Here is a 20,260-nt window from a genome sequence, read left to right as displayed (position 1 = left end):
GGTCAGGGAATCCCATGCTGGGTTCTATTCCACTTATATAATAACTCACAATCACATCACACATTGTTAGTAGGAAACGTTTGATGGAGAGCAATGCCATTTACTCATAAATTTATCATAACTCTTTCCTGGATGAGTCAATGACCCATCTATTCAAATGGAGCTGCCTAAGGATTTAATAATTTAATATTTAATAAGCTAATATTTAATGACTGTTCAGTTGATTGGTCCATTGGCCAACATGGCTGCCTCTTCTATGTATGTAATAAGAAATGCAAATAGACAATCTGATTGGTTACTGTGGCTGATGAGACTTTTTTAGTCAATTGATTGCTCAATTGGTCAACATGGCTGTCCCTTCTATATATGTAATAGGATGTGCAATTAGACAATATGATTTGTCCCTGTGGTTGGTGAGACTTATTGTCAAAACCTCCAGATTGTCATCATCATCCTGGGCACTCTTTAGATTTAGAGTAAATGGCATTGCTGGATAGTAGTTTGTACGACACATAAAGTTGACAAGACATACTTATGCAGGGGGCAATGGGCGAGCGGCTTTGTTGGTAGCCCTTGGCACATCGATTGCACGTTATGCCAGTCACGCCATCCTTGCAGGGACACTGGCCCGTGGTCTGATTACAGGTTTTGCCGGCCGCACCAACAGGATGGCAGTCGCAGGCTGCGGGGTGGAACAGACGAGAAGGGTTTGGAAAAAACAGCACAAGGTCACAAGCCAAAACAGTACCACTTTACACGGTGATGCCGACGTCTGCTGGGGAGGGGACAGCCAAAGAAGGGAGTGGGGGGAGCAGGGATTCTATCATGCAAGCTGTCTACTGAAGCCAATACAAGCTCTAGATTCATTGCATTAAATCACAGACATACCTCATGTGCCAATAGACAGGTGCACTTTATTAGAGGTCAACCACTTTGTAAAGGAAGGTCAGTGTTTTGGAGGCTTATGGGTTCATTAGGAACCTCGGAAAATGCCCTTCCTACAAAATGGGCACATCTTGACAAAATCATTGGCCATTATACAGTTGGCCATAGAAACACATTATATACTGTAATAACATAAGTATTTATTTCATGTCCAAGGGCAACAACCGCTCAGTCTGCCCAGAGCAATTCAATACATTCTCAATTGTTTCTTCATTCTTCCAACCATCCCCTCAAAAACTTATAACTTTTTATAACTTTTATTCCTCCGTTGAAAAACTTTTTTTTTATTCTCTTAACATCCCCAAAGAGAAAATATCATGAAATATAGAGAACATGGAAAATTTATTACATTCACACGGATGGTGAGGACACGGGGTGTGTAAAAATAAAAAACTTGGAAAAGTTTTGAACAACAGAAGAATAAATGTTGTATTTTAATGTCTATTGGAGGAGATGCGTGGGTTGCTTTTGGCGCCAATTCTTACATTAGGCGTTTCAATAAGTATTGTTATTCCGACCTTGCGACTTGAATAAACATAATTTCTCATAATACAAGTTTTCAGATTTTCCCATTTGTCAAAAAAAAAAAAATAATAACTCAAAGGAAGCCGTTTCTCAGCCTCATGTAGGAAGGAGTCCTAAGAGCCAGTGTTGCCTGTAGAAGCCAAAATGAACCTAGGGTTGCAACCTAAATGGCATTTTGTTGGACTGGAGAGTAAAAATTGGACTGGTTGACATTGTTATTAAATTAAAACAAATGGTAGATGATAAATGCACCTGAAACCAAACTAAGCTATATGGTGGCGATGGTTGACATATTTTTGTCATTTTAGGTCCTTCAGGAAATGCTCTTCATATTGTCTCAACTCACAAAGTTTTTCACAAGGGCAAGGATCTTTATTTTCACCCACGTGATTGTAATTTTCTTATCTCAATCGCTGAAAATAACTTTTTGGAACACCTTTATCCTGGTGTGTTCGCTTTGAGAATTTAATACATTACCTTTCCTCTAGGGGTCCTCAATACAGCCCCTGAAGACCAGGATCTGCACACGTTCAGGGGTCCTCATTACAGCCCCCGAGGAACAGGCAGCAGTAAATGAAGCAAGAAATGGTTTAAAGAAACAGAATCAAGCCTGTATGTGGCCCTTGGAGCTAAGAACCCCTAGTTCTGTGTTTAGATGACCATTAGTTGCTGGGGCATCTGCAAGGAACGTATGGTGAAGGCCCCCCACAACTTGACAATGGACCCCGGATAGGTTGCCTGCTTTTCTTTGCACTTTCATATATTGAGCTCTGCTGTTCCCTGGCATGTAAGTCACATTTACTGTTTGAACGCATGGGCCGTCATCTCAGTTCCCTGTTAGGCAGCATCTTGTGCCATTGTCTGCTATGTTTATCTTCTAGGCGCGGCTTCGACTTTTCAATATTCTTTTTTTTGTTGTGCTAGATGAAAGCTGGATGCGTGCAACGCGTGATTCACTTTCAGATGGAAGTGAGCCATGGCTCTTTGTTTTACACCATCATTACAAAACTGAATTAAAGTGGACCTGTCATTTGAAGCCACATGAGGTGCAGAAAACATGTCGAAACAATCAAGTTATATTACAATTCTAAAAAAGGCACTGCTAGTCCAATGCTCCCTTATGTGACATAGATCACATTTCTGGCCACCAGGAGGATAATGAATGTTTCAGCCTATTAGTGACTGCGGAGTATCTGTTGTTTTCAATCAGTCTCTGTGTGTTAAACTTGCAGGAGGATTTGCATAATGGGTTATCAAAGCACAATGAAAGAAGAACATGTTTATATAATGCTGTCTCTGCCATTCTCCCTTGCTGGACTACACAACACCTCCCCTCTCCTCATTTCCATAGCCTAAGCAGAGGTGTCCTGACATTATACAGAAGAGAACCAGGCAGGCTGACAACACTACTTGTGATTTCAGTGTCACATCACTACATATATGAGATCACTACATTTCTGGCAGATCTGGAAGAATATGCATGTATTGTGAGGTGAACAGGCAGCTGGGGAGACAGGCCGAAGTTGTAAGCACAATCAGGATTTCCTGAACAAGAACTGGAGCTCAAAAAGCCTAATATGAACCTCAGGGCCACTCCAGGGCCTCTGGGTTGATATGAGAAGAATGTGGACTTGATGTCTGATAAATGTTCAGCTTTGAAATATATATCAGATGGAGTCATGTATTGCACTTTGCAGGGGAATCCCGATGCAGCAGTGTGGCCCTAACATTTATTTAGAAATGTTTGAAACCAAATCCTCTGCTTTGAACCTGAAATGCTGATACGGTTTATTAGACTTTTTGTGATGACTAACTTGGAAATTTTTATTATTCAATTGAAGGGGGAAGATTCAGGGGCTGGAGGTAGCTATGAGGACCAAGGTCCATCAGCTGACGGTGGTAGGTAAATAGGAACTTCTGAGTATTCTAGGGCAACAGAAAAGTCTCATTTGGCAATTCACCCTCTTTACATATCCATATATGTTCCAATAAGGCCACCTAAAAAAAATGTCAGCATGGCATTTCCTAGGCCGGGTTTCCTTATGGAGACAACTATGGGCCATGCCTGGTAAAGGTACGTTTAAGGTCTTCACAGGGTGATGACCAAAGGGAACAACTAAAAGACAGAGGCAGAGAGAAAATTACTTTTCAATTCACATATTAATACTTTGAAATTTTCTTTGCAGGGTTAGCATTTATTTTTATTGACATCAGATGACTGGAAGGATCTCCACAATACTGTAAAAAACTTTCACTTGACTAAATACCAAAAAAATTGCATAGAAATAATTGTTTTGTGTCGGGAAGATAATTAATAAAATTTGAACATAGTTCAGATTGATATCTGGATGAGAAACATCTAAAAATCGCTGTACACACCGTACGTCGTGCAGCAGGAAACTGAAAGTGTTTGGACAGCTTAATCTTCGTGTCATTCTCCCGCTCACAAAAGGTGGTGAATGTTTTATGAGCGCTTAAAATGCCAAGTGAAAATGTCAGTAAACTGAACGCTACATGCGTCACCCTGTCCTTGTGTCAATAAATTTTACCACCGCCGACGACAAGCCATCCGTGAAGTATCTAAACTTCTGTTAACGAGAACTTAAATACGCGTTTCCCTTTAAAACAATACAACCAGGTCCTGTTTTTTTTGCACAGGGTGTCAGTGTGATTCATATCAGGGACATCGCTGGCAGCTAAAAGGTTAATACACCTGCTGACAGGGCTGCACAGGTGCACTGAGCAATGCGTAATGTATGACTATATGTTACACCTGGCATGTCAGCCTGATATATATTTGTCACACAAGAACACGCTAAAAGGTCACGTTATGTTTTTAGCTCAGCAGACAACCAAAAAAAGTAACAAAATCAGAATGTAAGCGCTAGGGGAGATGACGGAGTATGGAACACAAAAGATGTGGGGAATGAAGGAGTTATTTCAGAAATGTGTTCTATGTATCGAGTCAGCATCGACTGGGAGTGAAACAGAATTGTACATTCAGAACTAAATAGAGAAAGTTTGGCCGATTGCTTTCAAAAAATACAAGCGAGGAAGTCAGGCCAACACCCGCACCTGAGGACAAGATGGAGGCAGTAAGGGTTGTTGCTCCAGGAACCTCACCAAAGATGAAGGTAGAAGCAGGTAGTCAAAATGGTGCACATTCATAAGTACAATAAAAAAAATAGGTGATTTGGAACCGGGGTTTCTCCAGAGATTGCTAGAGTTACCCTGAGCAATTTGTGACTCTCAGGTCAGTTTAGGTGACAACAATGAGCTTTTTGGCTATCTGTAAGGGTGACCTTCTTCCCAATGGCCACCAATGTAAGTGGAATTCTTCCCACTAACCACCAAGCGAATATACTGTGAGCTGTATATGTAATAATTATCGGAGGGGTTTCCTGAAGGGTTCCCCCATGTTAACAAGGTTAAGGTCAGTTAGGGTAATTGAACAAATAACCTCTTAGAGAATGGGAAAGAAGAAGTTGCTCATAAGAAATTGGAGGTAAATCGACAACTGGTGTACACAAAGACTTCCCAAGATGGAAGCACTCAGGCAAACCCTTGCATCCAGATGTTTAAACATCTTGGCTGCTTGAAGTCTTTACAAAAAAATGTAAACCCGCCAGATCTTATTTTGACCTTATGAAGCCACCAAGATGCAGCAGGTGGAGAATGAGTGGGAATTGGTCTTCCCAGTACAGGGATTCTGTGGTATAGGAGGATCACCTTCCCAATGCATTTTTACATTTTATTATAGGACGCCAGCCCAAAGCTTTACAATTCTCCTTTTATTGAATAGCGGGGGAGAGCTGGGATGTTTTGCAGTAATATCAGGCCCACCCTATGATTGCAGGCCTCTTCAGGAAGGAATTTGGTGTCAGAGGGAGTTTAGGTAAAGGATTTCATTACAGCATTGTCTCTGTGCCTGAAACACAATATGGTGGAAGCGGAGGTTAATCCGTTGGACGGAATAATGTTATTAAATAATGTTTTTATGGGAAGATAAAGCCGCTTTGGTTCCTCATAGATGAGGCAAGGACAACACCCTTTAGTCTTTCAAAAAACAAGATGATTGCTCTGGTCAGCAAAGGCTCTTCCACATCGAGCCCTGCCAGTCCTGATCTCTTTTCACAAATTATTATGAAGAAATCGAGTAGGGTCAAACGGCCATTGTATGACACAATAGCATTAGGATGTTTTACAACATATATCAGCCATTTTCAAAATCTCACCATGCTTTGTCCAGGACATACAGATCTGCTCTCTCCTCTGTCCTGGGCACAAAGTCACCCAGACCTTTTCTCACTTCTGTCCTGGGCACAAAGTCACCAAGACCTTCTCTCTCCTCTGTCCTGGGCATAAAGTCACCAAGACCTTCTCTCTCCTCTGTCCTGGGCACAAAGTCACCAAGACCTGCTCTCACTTCTGTCCTGGGCACAAAGTCAACAAGACCTTCTCTCTCCTCTGTCCTAGGCACAAAGTCGCCCAGACCTGCTCACTCTTTTGTCCTCGGCACAAACTCATCGAGACCTGCTCTCTATTCTGTCCTACGCACAAAGTCACCTGGACCTGCTCTCTCTTCTGTCCTGGGCACAAAGTCGCCCAGACCTTCTCTCTCTTCTGTCCTGGGCACAAAGTCACCCATATCTGCTCCCTTTTATGTCCTGGGCACAATGTCACTCAGACCTGCTCTCTCTTCTGTCCAGGGCACAAAGTCACCCATATCTGCTCTCTCTTTTGTCACAAAGTCGCTTTTCTGTCCTGAGTTTAAAATTAGGCGTATAATATGCATTAACTGCTTCTGGTTTACCGCTAACCTAAGCTGCAGAGGTAAGTGATGTGGAACACCTTCCCGAATATTAAAGGCTGATACACTTTCCCTCCCTATAATCGCCTTAATTACTGCTGCATTACCTCACCGCATCAGAGCCATCGACTAAAGAACATTCACTGGACGTTTCATTGATCAGAAATAAGGTCTGTAAGGTTTTCACCTTTCATTATTTAGCCATAAGTTTCCAACATAGATTTGAAGTTGCCTAAAAAGAAAAGAAATGAAACTGGGATTTTTTTTACCAAAATTTGTCATTTTGGTTCAATGCATTAAAGTTAATGGGAAAGTAAGTAAGTATGCTGTGGTCACTCCTAATAGCTTTTAAGGGTTACAGACTTTTCATTCAGCTTTGCTGGACTTATTCAACTTGTGAACATGATGTTAGATACTAAAGACAAAGAGGCCCTGACTCTAACCCCTATACTAACCCCTGACCTTAATCCTTTGTTTATATACAAAGGGTCAGCGTTAGGTTTGACATTGTCTACCAACAAAGCCATTGATTGATTTGTTCTGTTACAAAATGTAATAAATTAAATTTCAGAATCAATCTACCCATCCCTAGAGTTGGGTACATTTTATCTTTGAAACCATTGAAGCACAATTTCAAAATTTTATCCAATACATGTTCTCCAGCCTGGATTAAAAATCATTGGCAGGTACAGAAGGATTTCAGAAATGTCTCTTTGTATTTGTGATATTCTGGTCCCTGCTCACCGCATACCCTAAAACAATAGTCATTCACTGGAAGAACTGCACTGAGGTCTGCGTGATTGTGGGAACCAGCTCACCTCGGGCCGCTAACACCTGCAGACACACACACTCACGTGCCCTTGCCATTGCTCTCTGATGTTTGCAGGTAGATTAACTTGCCCCTTCCCCCCTCCACCCCTTTTGCTGTCACTGGGATTCTCTACCCAATGTCTGGGGCCATTCCTCAAAGCTTGCAGCCTTTGTAGCTGGTTCACAACCCCCCCTCCCTATTCTCTGCTTAACCTGTTCAATACAAGGCACTGTCCAATGGTATGCACACCTGTGCTGGGCTGGGGGGGGGGGGGGGGATGTACACAGCACATATGGGAAACATTAACCTCCTTCTCTGCCACTGGAATTTAACAGTTTGCCTGCCAGCAGTGCAATAGGTTTACAGCAGCCCACAGACAATCTACAAAGGCAGACGGCTTTATACGAACTGGAGAGGGGGCCAGGTGCACGCAGCGACCGTCCACACCTCTCTGTGCTCTATAGTAGAACCTGGAATTTCTAAGAACATTGGGGTTGCTTTACTAAAGGATTAGAGAAAGTTTGCACTTTGCAAAGAAAAATTCACTTCAATCATTCAATAATGTGTGTGTGCAAATATCTTTTTTTTTTTTTTTTTTTTTACTTTTCTTGCAAGTGCAATAGAACTTCACTAAAATGCACAGATTTTCATTGCTGGGGCTAAATGTGACAATCAAATGACATCATTTTATTAAAAAAATGCACCATTTCGATCTTCCTGGGAGGTTAAATTGAGTTTCTTATCACCTTCCAAGACTCCAGCGATGAGATCTCCTCATTAGGATTACCAATTGAATCCAAGGTTACTAGAGCAAGCTATACTTGCACCAATAATATATATATATAATATACACTTGCAGAAATTTTTAATATTCATAGCATACAAGCATGGTGCTGCACAGTGTTTATGTACACCGCTCCTCTCTCTGTCAGTGATTTTTGTCAGACTGATTGAAAACAACAGACTTTCTACTGAATAACCAACCTGACCTCCGCAGTCAACAGATTGTTAGACATTTTGATGAAACAAAAAAAAACAAACTGACTTAAGTGCTACTGAATGTAGATTTGCACAGGTTACACTGCATTCTCCATACAGGGGCAGATGGAGTTAGGCCTAGCACTCCTCACCTTTGCAAGCCTTCCTGTGTGTGATGGGTTTGGTCATGTCCCTGTAGTACCCTTCCTTGCAGTAGTGGCAATGGCGGCCGGCGGTGTTGTGGCGGCAGTTCAGGCAGACCCCTCCGCTCCTGCGACCGGACAGCTTGAAGAGCTCCATGTTAAAGCGACAGCGGCGGGCGTGCAGGTTACAGTTGCAAGCTGCAGAAGGACAGAGAGAAGCATGTTAGGCTAAGAACTTACAATCTTTTCATCAACTTTTACAGGCCACATAGCAGTGAAGAATTCAAAGAACAACTAGTGGAGGAGGAAGATCTTTCATTTATCAAGTTAGCACATAAGCACCCAATTATAAACCATTCACAGTCAAAATTCATATTTAACCAAATCAATTCTGTTCAGTCATTCTTATTAGTTTTATGATCCACCCCAGCCATAGTGCATAGCCAGGAAAGTGATAAAGACAGCAATTGCTGCAAAGCCTCCTGGAATAATAATGTTTGCAGGGCTTAGACACTAATAGTTAAAAATATCCTGAGCTCCATCTTACAAGAGAACATACACACTCTGACAGCACGGAAGTGTGATTATTGAACTTCTCTTATCATAAAGCTCAGTGACATATCTCGCCGAGTCTGTCGGGGGTGTAGGTGACTCAGATATCTGTCCCAAGAGTGCTGAACTTTTTATCAGCCCGAAATCCCTGGACAATGACACTAACAAGTGCAGAAGCCTTACTAATGCCGAAGTTCAATGGTTTAAAGATCTGTCTCTTCATTTATTAAAAAATGCCATTTTGTCTCTGTGATGTCACTGGTCCCTAGTGATCAGATTGGCTGCGTTCTCATGAATATTTAGCGTCTCGACGATGTCACTGGTCTCTAACTATTGGATTGGCTGCGTTCTCATGAATATTTAGCGTCTCGTCACTGGTCTCTAACTATTGGATTGGCTGCGTTCTCATGAATATTTAGCGTCTCGATGATGTCACTGGTCTCTAACTATTGGATTGGCTGCGTTGTCATAAATATGAAGCGTCTCAGTGATGTCACCAGTCTCTAGCGATTGGATTGGCTGTGTTGTCATGAATATGAAGCGTCTCAGTGATGTCACCGGTCTCTTACGATCAGATAGGCTGCGTTCTCATGAATATGAAGTATCTTTGTGATGTCACTAGTCTCTAGCGATCGAATTGGCTGCGTTCTCATGAATATGAAGCATCTCGGTGATGTCACCGGTCTCTAGCAATTGGATTGGCTACGTTCTCATGAATATGAAGCGTCTCAGTAATGTCACCAGTCTCTAGCGATTGGATTGGCTACGTTATCATGAATATGAAGCATCTCAGTGATGTCACTGATTGTATACGCTGCATTCCCTATGTTACCCTACGTTTTTGCAGTTATTCAGATTTTTATCTCTAGCCGTGTTAATATCCAACATGGATGCACTAAGTGCCAGCATGACTTGGACCACTTTTGCCTCCATCCAATGCTAAGGAATGTTATCCTTTCATCTGTCAATACTCTATACATGATCTCTTTCCCCACCACCACTTTTGGAATCAAAGCCATGCACTAACAGGTAAGACCATTGAAAGATTTGTTGTGAAAGTTCCGGTTTGATGCCTAAAGTCCTACAAACAATTTGCCAGGTCAGTGAGTGTGAAGGTCCAGCGTCAGGAATTCCTGCTATCAGACACAGAGCTGCTGTCACAACAAGCAGCCCTCCTCAAGCTGTGATGGTCGCTCCTTGACAAGGTTAGAAAAGAACTGTCGAAATCAGGAGGGGCAAAATGACATGGAATGGGGGGGAGCTGTGCTGGTGATGTGCCGAGTGACAGGTTGTCTCAATAAAACACAAAGGGTGTTGGGAAGCTGGATGTTCCAGTAGAGATATCCTCATAAGTGTCATGAAAGGGGAGATGAAACCATTTAGAAAGAAGAAATTCTTCAATGGAAACTTAGAGCTACGTGCAAAGGATTTCTCTTTATTAGGCCGTATGAAAATGTGCATTTTGTTTCCAGTTTAATTAGCCAAAGATCCTTGAATGATAACAAGAAATTTGTATACTGCTGTCAAGGTGCATCTGCAAGTGATTGTGTAAAATACAGAAAATATATAAAACTTCTACAGTTCTGGAAAACTTTAGCGCTGGTGAGTTTGTTGATCTGTTTAAAAATATTACGTCATAAACAAAGCCTGGTGTTTTCTTGTGCTGTTTATTACATTATTGGGTTCCGGTGGAGTGTTTGCTCTCTGAATGATGATTAAGCCTCATAAAGACACCGCGATGTAGAAATGGCACCGAAGGTTTTGCTCTGCCTGTTTTTCCGGGCAGAGAGACTGCACATCAAATTTTATGATGCCGTAAGGTCATTACAGACACTTGGCCGGGGATGAAAGTGGTTTACGGCAATAAGTTTCCAACCGCATTACAAAACAGAATGTTGGAATGAAGAATTCCCTCCTATAAATTAAGAAGTAATCATCATTTTCTCTCATTGTTTTGCTGCCTTGGTTTTCTTTATACCTGAACAACAAGAAGATGGATTGCCGGGTAAGTTCTGGGGACCCTACAGATCCGGGCCGGTGGCATGGAGGGAAAAAGAACCCCTGGTTACTTTCTCTTCTGTTAAAGAAAACAACACGCTTTTGTAAGGTTATTTTTTTGGGTTGGGGGACAAACTGGGCAATTGCTCACACCGTCTCCAGGACCCCAACTGAGAGAACAATGTTTCTCAACCAGGGTTCCTCCAGAAATTGCTGGGGGTTCCTTGAGCAACAAACAATCTATGACTCTCAGGTCTGATTTCAATGATCTTTTTGGTTATCTGTACAGGTGACATTATTCCCAATGGCCAGCAATATAAGAGACATTCCCACTGACCACCATGCTAATATAATCTGAATCGCAGAGGATTCCCCTGAAGACCTGAAAGTCATTTTGAGGGTTTTTTCGTGTAGCAGAATGTCAATGGAAGCATTGAGTTGGAAAGCTTTGCAACAGGGGTCCCTACATTTTATTTACCCATGGCCCCGTGTTAATCTAAACCATCCCTGGGCCTCTGGGTAGTTTTAATGCTCACATTGAGTTAATTTATATGTATTAATTATATTATATATTATATTAATATATATATATTTTCCATTCTATTCAACAAAATGATAGGTTTATCAAAACAAAGTTTTATTTTCTTTATCCCTGCCTGTCCCTTGCAAGCCCCAAAAAAGGCCCCCTGCTTTGTGTGGAGGCAGTGATCTCTCTGCAGAGGTGCGATATATGCCCAAGTCAGACCCATTGCTTCTCAATTGGAATATAGAAAGTCTAAATACAAAACTAATAATCCCCCATTACATAGCCCCAATTTGGTGTGCTAATAGTATTTATGTAGGGTTAGAGGGGCCTATGAAGGTCAAAGGGGTCAGCAAAGGAAGAAATTGCTTGCTTTATTTTCAGAAATATCCTCAAGAGAATTCTCAGATCATTTCTGCAAAAATTGTTCACTGGGGTTTACACCAACCAATGCCCTGTCTGGCCCTGGTTTTCATATACAGGACCCCCAGGTGACTCCAGGCCGATAGATATTTTTTCATTTTATTCATTCCCTTTACAACTTTTTTTTTTTTTCAAAGCATTTTCCAAAACTGAAGAAAATGTGTTCTTTTGACTTTTTACAGCTTTATTTATAAGCCATCATTTGGTTCCACTTAAATTTATGACAGCTCTATGCTAAAAAGAAATCTGCATCTGATGAACCTTTTCTATGACAAATAGCACCTGGTGAGAGAGCTGCCCCCCTACCGTATGGAAGATGGATTGTACCCAGAGGAGGAGGCAGGTTCTAATTCTGCTCGTGTCCAGTTGTACATCACACCCTTGGTCAACGCTTGTTCTCATAACAATGGCAGCAGTCCAGACTCAAACAGCGTGTAACACAAGCCTTGTGTCTGCTTTCCCGAGAGCTAAAAATTTCAATGTAAAATGCCATTGCATAAATCATCTCAGCTGTGTTCAATGTCATGGTGTACTGACTTTCCACATCTGTACGGGAGTTTTACGTCTAAAACCTCAAAGCTAGAATATTAAGGTGTTTTGGTGGTACCGATCATGTGAAGCTGCTTATCTGTGCAGTGCAGAAAAAAATGAACTGACACTTTAGAGAATGGACAAGTAAAAAAGTGACATCATAGAGAAGCTTCATATTCATAAGAACGCAGCCAATCAGATCACTAGAGACCGGTGACATCACCAAGACATGTCATATTCATGGGAACGCAGCCAATCAGATCACTTGAGACCGGTGACATCACCAAGACACGTCATAATCATGGGAAGGCAGCCAATCCAATCACTAGGGACCAGTGACATCACCAAGATGCTTCAAATTCATAACAACTCAGCCAGTCAGATCACTAGAAACCAGTGACATCACCAAGACGCTTCATATTCATGAGAACACAGCCAATTCAATCACTGGAGACCAGTGACATTACCGAGGTGCTTTGTATTCATAAGAACCCAGCCAATTTGCTCACAGAAATTCAAATCACAACCAACCACAGCTTCAAGCACAGCAAAGTGTTCCTTAAAGTTCACCTTGTTCTTTACTTTTCAGTATACAAAAGCACTTTTGGTAAATACGCTGGATAAAACCTTACAGCAAAGGAACAAACACTTCCAATGTATTATTTTTTTTTTCACTCAAAATACAACAATAGTTAAAAGGAAAAAACTTTCCTGGAACAACGCCCAGCATTGTAATGGGCAGCTGCGGCTCAGGGTTTGCATCTTTACCTGCATGCTAAACGTCTCCCAGAGGTCATCAACTGCAAAACAAGAGTAACACTTCCAGGCCGCTCTGGGCTTTCCGTGGCCCCTTAAGTATAAATTATATTTTAGCGCCTCAGTGAACTTTTCCTGATGTAGCTGACAGCTTTCCCCAGTGCGCCTTGTTGCCTTAAGAAGCAAAGTAGACTCGGGCCTGGCCCGGTGGGACAGGAATCCTCATTTCAGTTACAGTAATCTCTACCTAGATTGTTTTTTATTCCTTCCCTCATCATCCAACGATGTTTGGGTTTTGATCTTTTTTCCCCTCCTCTCATTCCAGTTTATATTCATATGCCGTTTACAGGTTAGAGTTACATTTTGCTGCAAGTGCTCCAAATACTGAAAGCCCACTTTGGATTTTCACCGCATGAAAATTAGACATGATTATACAGTAGTATATGTACCATTGAAAACCAAATACTGTGCAAGGACATCCCATGACCTCATGCAAATTAGTAATGCAATAGTTGACGTAGAACATGTTTAGTGTTATTTTACTTCATATTGTGTATTTAGCTAATATTATTGAATTATGAATTTACTCATTTCTTTCTACATGAAATTAATAGATTTTGGATGATCCAGCTGTCCACCAAGTTCTTCCAGTGGGAAGATTATACGGTTATAAGGTCCACTCTATACACCTGCAATTTGTTCAGGGCTCCTGTTTTTTTATTTGGGTATTGCTGTTGTTCATCACTCCATCCCTTTAAATTGAAATCTGGAGATCTGAGATGTGATTCTGATGCAGCAAACTAATTTTTCAGGCGCACCAACTGATCCACTTAAAACATCCTTACCTAGATGTTCCTCCAGTCTTCAATCAAAACCAAAAACCACTTGCTGATATCATCCAGGGCTGCCAGGTACTAGATTAAGCGCAATATTCTGTATGCATTATTCTAGGAAGAGGAATGATATTGTATTGCTGTTTCTGGTGCATTGGACCTTTGACTCAACCAAGAGAACATTTTCTTTCCAATTAAAACTGGAATAGAAACTTCTCTGTAGAGAGCACTACATAAACATCTATTGCAGCCTGGTTGCTGACCCTGGACAATTCGACCGCTAGCAGGGCACCGCCGATTCTAGGACAGTAGACACTATAGGACTGGAAGATTCCACTAGATGTTAAAAGTGAATCCAACAAATCCAATACTGAAAACATGTCCACCTACATGACCTCCAACAGCGACTTTATTTGCTTTATTTATGAGTAGAGAATTTGGAATAGACATTTTGGTCACTGCAATGATTCTTTAGGATTTGTTTTTTCTGCTGGGAAGCAGACGTGCAGTGTTCCTCGCAGCCCCTATAGTCGAGGGCACCACCCGGCACTATTTGGTGACCACCTGGCTGTTTTTGGGTGGTTACTGAAGAATTGGGTCACAATACAGGGGCTGCCACCTGCCTACAATTTCTTAAAAACATTTCTGGGTTAAACACTGGAAGTGGTTTGTAGAAATACTGAGCAGAGGAGGCCTCAGAAAAAAAGAATGAGAGGAAGATCCCTGGTCATGGTTACATTACCTTCATAGGGTGCGGATGTGAGGTGCTGGATTCTTTTGTTGGTACAGTTTCTTTTGTAGAATGGAACTAGTAGTAGTTTTGGTTAGGAAGCCCTTAAGCACATGTCAAGGGGTGCTTGGAAAAATTCAGAGGTATGGAAAAGACATCATACAACAAATACTTAATCTGTTTCTGTCTCCTAGCAGACAAAATGGTCCGCTGAGCATGGCTATATATTGCATAGAGCTTCTGCATTGGCAGATTCTCTATAAATAAGGCAATATTAACTATCCCCCCCGTAGCATGTGATAGCTGCTTATGGGAGCCATCTGATTTATAATAAACTTCCTTGTGTCCGGCTTGCCATTGCAAGTACTTTCTCCTTGTATTTGAATTATGTGGGGCCAAGCAAAGCTGAGGAGCTGCAGTGGTGACACTACGGAGTAGACAACTGCATGATTTCCTTAATGGCAGTAGAGTTTGTGCTTTTAGTCTTTCCTGACCTATGCCAACATAAACTTTAGTGGAGACATGAAAGGCACCAGGAAGATCCATGCCTCATGGGGCAAGGAACCAGTAGCTGCTAGAATAAAATACAGTAGTTACAGCAGACCGCATTTTATAGAAGCCTTTTGTAGCACTAGCTCCATTTATCATTCCCGGGAAAAAAAAATTGGGAATCTGTGTCAATTGAAAACCTCAGGAGTGTAACTTGACTTTTGCTACTGCAAAGGATGCAAGCTGTCACATTTTTCATGTCCAACTTGTTAACCCATGACAATATTTGTTAGAAAGGAAACAATAATTGTATCAACTAATCCACTTTCACCTTTATACTTGTCAAAGAATGATCCTGTGTTAAAGAGGCACTTCCATCTCACTTGCTTTTACTAGACATTTCGTGCTCTTCATTCGTCAGAGGACCAGGCTCAGCTGCCTCAACTGAGCAAAAGCACAAAGCAAAATAAATTATGCCATTCAAGAGAATCCTAATCCACTTTGATCAGACAATTGTGACATTGTTATAGCTGAAGTCAACACCATTTTCATTTCTCATTGTTGGGTATCGTAATTACACACCTTGCAGAGATTTTCTTTGTTTTGCGCACCTGGAAAGTGGAAATCGATGCCAAAACCCTCACCCCCGCATGGCAGGATCTTTGCTGTGGGTTTAAGAAGCAGCTTCTGCAGACAAGAACCTGCGAAACTGGCCAACCGGCTGGGGGCATAAAACATGAAAGATGGTGGAGAGATTTGTAAAAGTTTTTGAAGCCTTTGTTTCCACTGTTCGAGATGTCTCTTTAATGGTGGGCTGTTGGATGAAGCTTGATGGTTGGTTTTATATTTTAAGGAACCACAGGCTGGACTTTTTACTTCTTCACAGTATAATACCGGAGAATTTGCATTACAAAGTCCATGTAATGCCTGGTGGGTGCATAGGCGTAGTAAGCAAATTAATTTTTTGGTTATTCTCAAATGGAGCCTGAGATACAAATAGGGTGTTCCGAGGCTGTAATAGATATTCTAGGAAAAAAAGATCTAAAATGTGCAACTTCAAAATCAAATTGGCATTTGCCACCTTTCAATAGCCTTCTGTGGCTGGACTGAAGACTGGATTGGGAATCAATGGGTTTCTGAAGGTGATATGTAACACCTAAGGGAATCCTAAGAGTTGTCAAGCCCTCATAGATGAATGGGGAAGGTTCTAAACCTATTATTATTTAGGTGTTTGGAGCTAGACTTTATAAAGATCATTGGAAGATCCATTGTCTACTTCCCTTTAGTCCACCTTCAGGGCATTCTATCTGCAACCAAAATACAGGCAAGCTGATGCATTGCTTCTGTGCAATGGGGTAGAACATTTCCTAAACCTACCTAGTTTAGCAGAAGCTCCTTCAGTCAAGGAGTTTACCGTGAAAAAAAAAAATCACTGAGTTGTTAGAAAATATTTTGTTGTAGTTCTACTGCACTTTAATCTTTCTTGTTCCAGCCACACAGGATGATCCCTCCTGTCTTGTACAGGGCCATGAAATGAACCAGTAACCGGGAATTAGTGAAATCAAAACGTGCGCATTCCTTACACTCTGATCATCTGTTTTGCTCCAGAATCTATTGACCATATAAGAAGTTGTGTTGTGCACAACGCAGGCCAAGCCTGGCCTTTCCCGACTCCACGCGCCATCGTCATATTTGTATTCATGGAAACTCCACATTGCCCTCAGCTCGCAGATGCAGGATGTCTGCCAGCAGTGCTAATTGCAGACCTGTGTTCACTTTTGCTTAAACCAGGAAAATCCCTCATGGATGAAGATGGAACATGCATTGCCTTGGGATGTGGTGATGAACAGAACAATGAAACATTTCACGGAGGTCGATAGCAGAGTGTCACAATCGGGGATTATTCAACAGACGTGGAGATGACTACTGCAAAGCTCTATTTGTTGCATTTGTAAGTTTTATACAAAGCCTGAATATAGAGGTTGGCTAATCATCTCTTATTTTATCACACTCCGCACGAGTATATCACTTATTTCATCTAATTTATTTAAACTGAGCTCTAGTGACATTGCCTAGGCTGAGTACAACATTATAACTTTGGAGAGGCTGCAGCTAGGACTGATCTGTGTTGGGTATCTTTGCTTGAGCAATGATGATGATGCCATCTTTGTTGAGAAAAAAGCATTGGAAGGGTATATAGTACTCTGTAAGGGGTAATAAATTCCTAACATGCATGCAACATGAAAATTCTATCTAGAACGTCCCCATGGATACCACTTTGCAATCCCTACAGTATGTAAGTGGGTCACCCTATCTATAAACTTCAAAAATTATAGACAACTAGCCATTTATTTGTAATTAAATTAATAAACGCTTTTTCCCATGTCAGGTTCCCCTATCAACCCATACTTACAGTCTCTCAAAACTCTAAATGTGACACTTTCATTCCCTCCAAATGAGAAAAGGTGAGAGAGAAAGTGAAATAACCTGTCAAACTATAAGGACCATTTTACGAAGTGTTCATATGATTTACATTTGCATCTGTAAACCAATTACAATCCTTGCTGGGTGTCACCTTACTCTACCTAAACTACATGCTAAATTCCCATCTGTGTTGCCAAATTGTTGGAGGGGCTACTAACTATGATACTACAGAACCTCTAGAACCTTGGACATCTTCCTTCCCTTTGACAGGCCATTACTCTACCTCCAATCTGATTGAATGTCAGTAAATCATTCCACCATATTGGAGATGTATCAAAAAGTATTTAAAGAAGGAAAGAAAAGCAGGGTTTTTTGCACAAAAAAGAAAACTGTATTAGTATTCAATTTATAGTGTAGATAAAAATGTGCTTTATGGACAAAATAAATTGCATTTGACATGTGCCACAATATTTTCTTGTGGCGCAAAAAATTGTTGTCTTTTTTGTGCAAAAAACCTTGCTTTTCTTTCCGTCTTTAAATACTTTTTGATACTTTATACTAAGGGTTAGCACTCAGTTCTCTGAAGAACGTCTACAAGTTTAGATCACCACCTATACCTACTGGATCATATTGGAGATGTTCAACCATAACCGTCATGCTTGATGGTTTGAGAAAATAGAACATGTACATTGAAAGGAAGATGTAACTCACAGGCAAATGTACTACATGTAACAAACTTGGGCTTTCTGGTTACAGTGCAGACAAACAGATACCTATTGGTGTTAATCCCGGTATGCCTACCCATTATGAGTGGGCGGTTGTCTACTTTCTTGACTACTCTCGTTTAGATATGCTCCATTGCCTGCTTATTTTACCTTTAGGCTCCAATGCACCTCTATTTTTCTTTTGCCCTATTTTGATTATCTCTGCATTTTTCACATGTGCAATTGATGCCATAGTTGTAGGTGTTGGTACCAAAATACCAAGTTGATACCATAAGAACCTACATCTCCTACATCTCCTCTAATCCTTTTATTTCAGTTCTTTCATAATGCGTCTTCCTGCTGTCTCAATGTTCTCTCTGTATTGTTTTGCACTATTCAATATGTTCTGTGAAGGTGAGATATTTTGTTTTCTGTCTGACTTTTTACTTTTGTTTTTGCTTTGATTATGCTGTCATAATATTATGACATATAGGATATAAAATGTCCTCTGAACACAAGCTCTATTTGATGGTAAACATCAGATTGTGCTGTTCCTTATGGAAACTCAACCCACAGTAAGGAAAACACCAGGGAAGGGAGGTCCCAAATCCATATTGTTTTCTAGGAATCCCTAGCATGCCATCCCCAGGAGCTACAGCACGACAGGCTTCTCACCTTCCCCCCCATACCCAGGTCAGGTCGCACTTATGAGGAGGCACTGGACTCCTCATTCTTCCCCCATCCAGGCAAGTACTCTTGATGTAAAGATTTTGGTTGAATCCTTCAAGCCCGTTTCCCCCATCATAACAGGCGGAGTATGTAAGAACCAATATCCCTATAAAGAAGAACTAGTGTTGCATTCCTTTTCTTGGACATTGTTAAAATTCCACCTTAGCCAAAAGGCAGAGAAGTAATGATTGGTCATAGGAAAGTTCCAACAGATTCCACCCAACCATACCCAAATAAATGCCTGGAATGCCCTAGTAGGCAATACAGATCTCCAACCTGTCTAGAAAATATGACTCGTCTAAACAACCGTACGCCCATTTTCGCACCAGTTTAAATGCAGAAATTACCATTTTGGAAGGGTAGTCAAAATTCTGTTTTCTCTCTCTGCCCTTGTTTTTGGCCCAGGAGCACTTTGTGGTAAAGATATCAGCAGTTTATCATACATAAGAACTGGAAAGGTATTTTTCATGCCTCTAATGAAATTCTTCTGTTCCGGCCCTCCAGCTCTGTCCGTGTTTTGTCTCTCTATGAGTAAAACTCAGCGGTTTTCAGGCATCACCTCTGTCATTATGTATTATGGAGATGGCCGGGAGCTGAAGACTCGTCAGCAGACTGGAGGCCCCCCCAATCCACAGCACACGGTTTCCCTCAGCCTGCAAATACCATTTATTGAGCGGCTGGAGAACAAAGCAGCTTCTAAATGTCTGAGCCTTCCATGAAGACCCCCGAGGGACATCTGAGAATGGCATCTAAACCTGAACACCTCCAACTTCACCGACTGATCTACAGATTGGAGACAATTATTGTCCAGAATGTCAGGAGCTCTTGGATATTTTACAGCAGCTTTCCCTAAACTGGAGGGACCCTTCAAATTATTTCCAGGTCTCTGGGAATGGCGTGAGTGGGGTCATTTGGAGGAATGTTCCTCTGACAGTGATGGTCTGATTGCCACCTTTTGGAAAACTTGTTTGATTGAGTGGTGTTGGCCGGGAACTTTACAGACACCATCAGATGGGAGGTCCATCCTCAGGTAAAGAAACCCCTACAACCCCCTCTTGGAACCCTAGAGACCCATGCAAATACAGGGAGGTAAACCCAGACCCCGGGCAGAACCATGGACAGAATGGGAAATACTGCAAAATCAAGGTGATGGCCACCTAGCTGCAGGACAACAGAGTCCTGGTCACACTTTTGAGCATATGATGAAGAACCCCTTGAGAAAAAGGTGACTCGCTTGCCAATAGGGAGGCTTGGAATTGGTGAAACTTGGCTGCAATCAGGGATTACCTGATGCTGTCACTTCTGAGCCGAAATTTCAGTCCAAGAAGTAGATGGTGACCCTGGATGAAGCAGGGC

The 20,260-nt window shown here is 41.5% G+C and overlaps 1 protein-coding gene across 2 annotated transcripts in view; it reads right to left on the bottom strand.

Moving 5' to 3' along the window:
* The window catches only part of NTN1 (netrin 1), a 62,232-nt gene that overhangs the window by 25,924 nt on the left and 16,048 nt on the right, over positions 1-20,260 (bottom strand). For both annotated transcript variants that reach the window (XM_072403560.1, XM_072403558.1), the window contains exons 3-4: positions 8,222-8,410; positions 533-682 (exon numbers count right to left, since the gene is read on the bottom strand). In XM_072403560.1, coding sequence (XP_072259661.1) covers positions 533-682; positions 8,222-8,410 — 339 coding nt within the window. The remainder of the gene's footprint in view (positions 1-532; positions 683-8,221; positions 8,411-20,260) is intronic.

This window comes from Pyxicephalus adspersus, chromosome 3 (assembly GCF_032062135.1).
Source record: "Pyxicephalus adspersus chromosome 3, UCB_Pads_2.0, whole genome shotgun sequence".
NCBI lineage: Eukaryota > Metazoa > Chordata > Amphibia > Anura > Pyxicephalidae > Pyxicephalus > Pyxicephalus adspersus.
The sequence above is the reverse complement of the archived record's forward strand: the minus strand, read 5'-3'. Positions and strand labels throughout refer to the sequence as shown.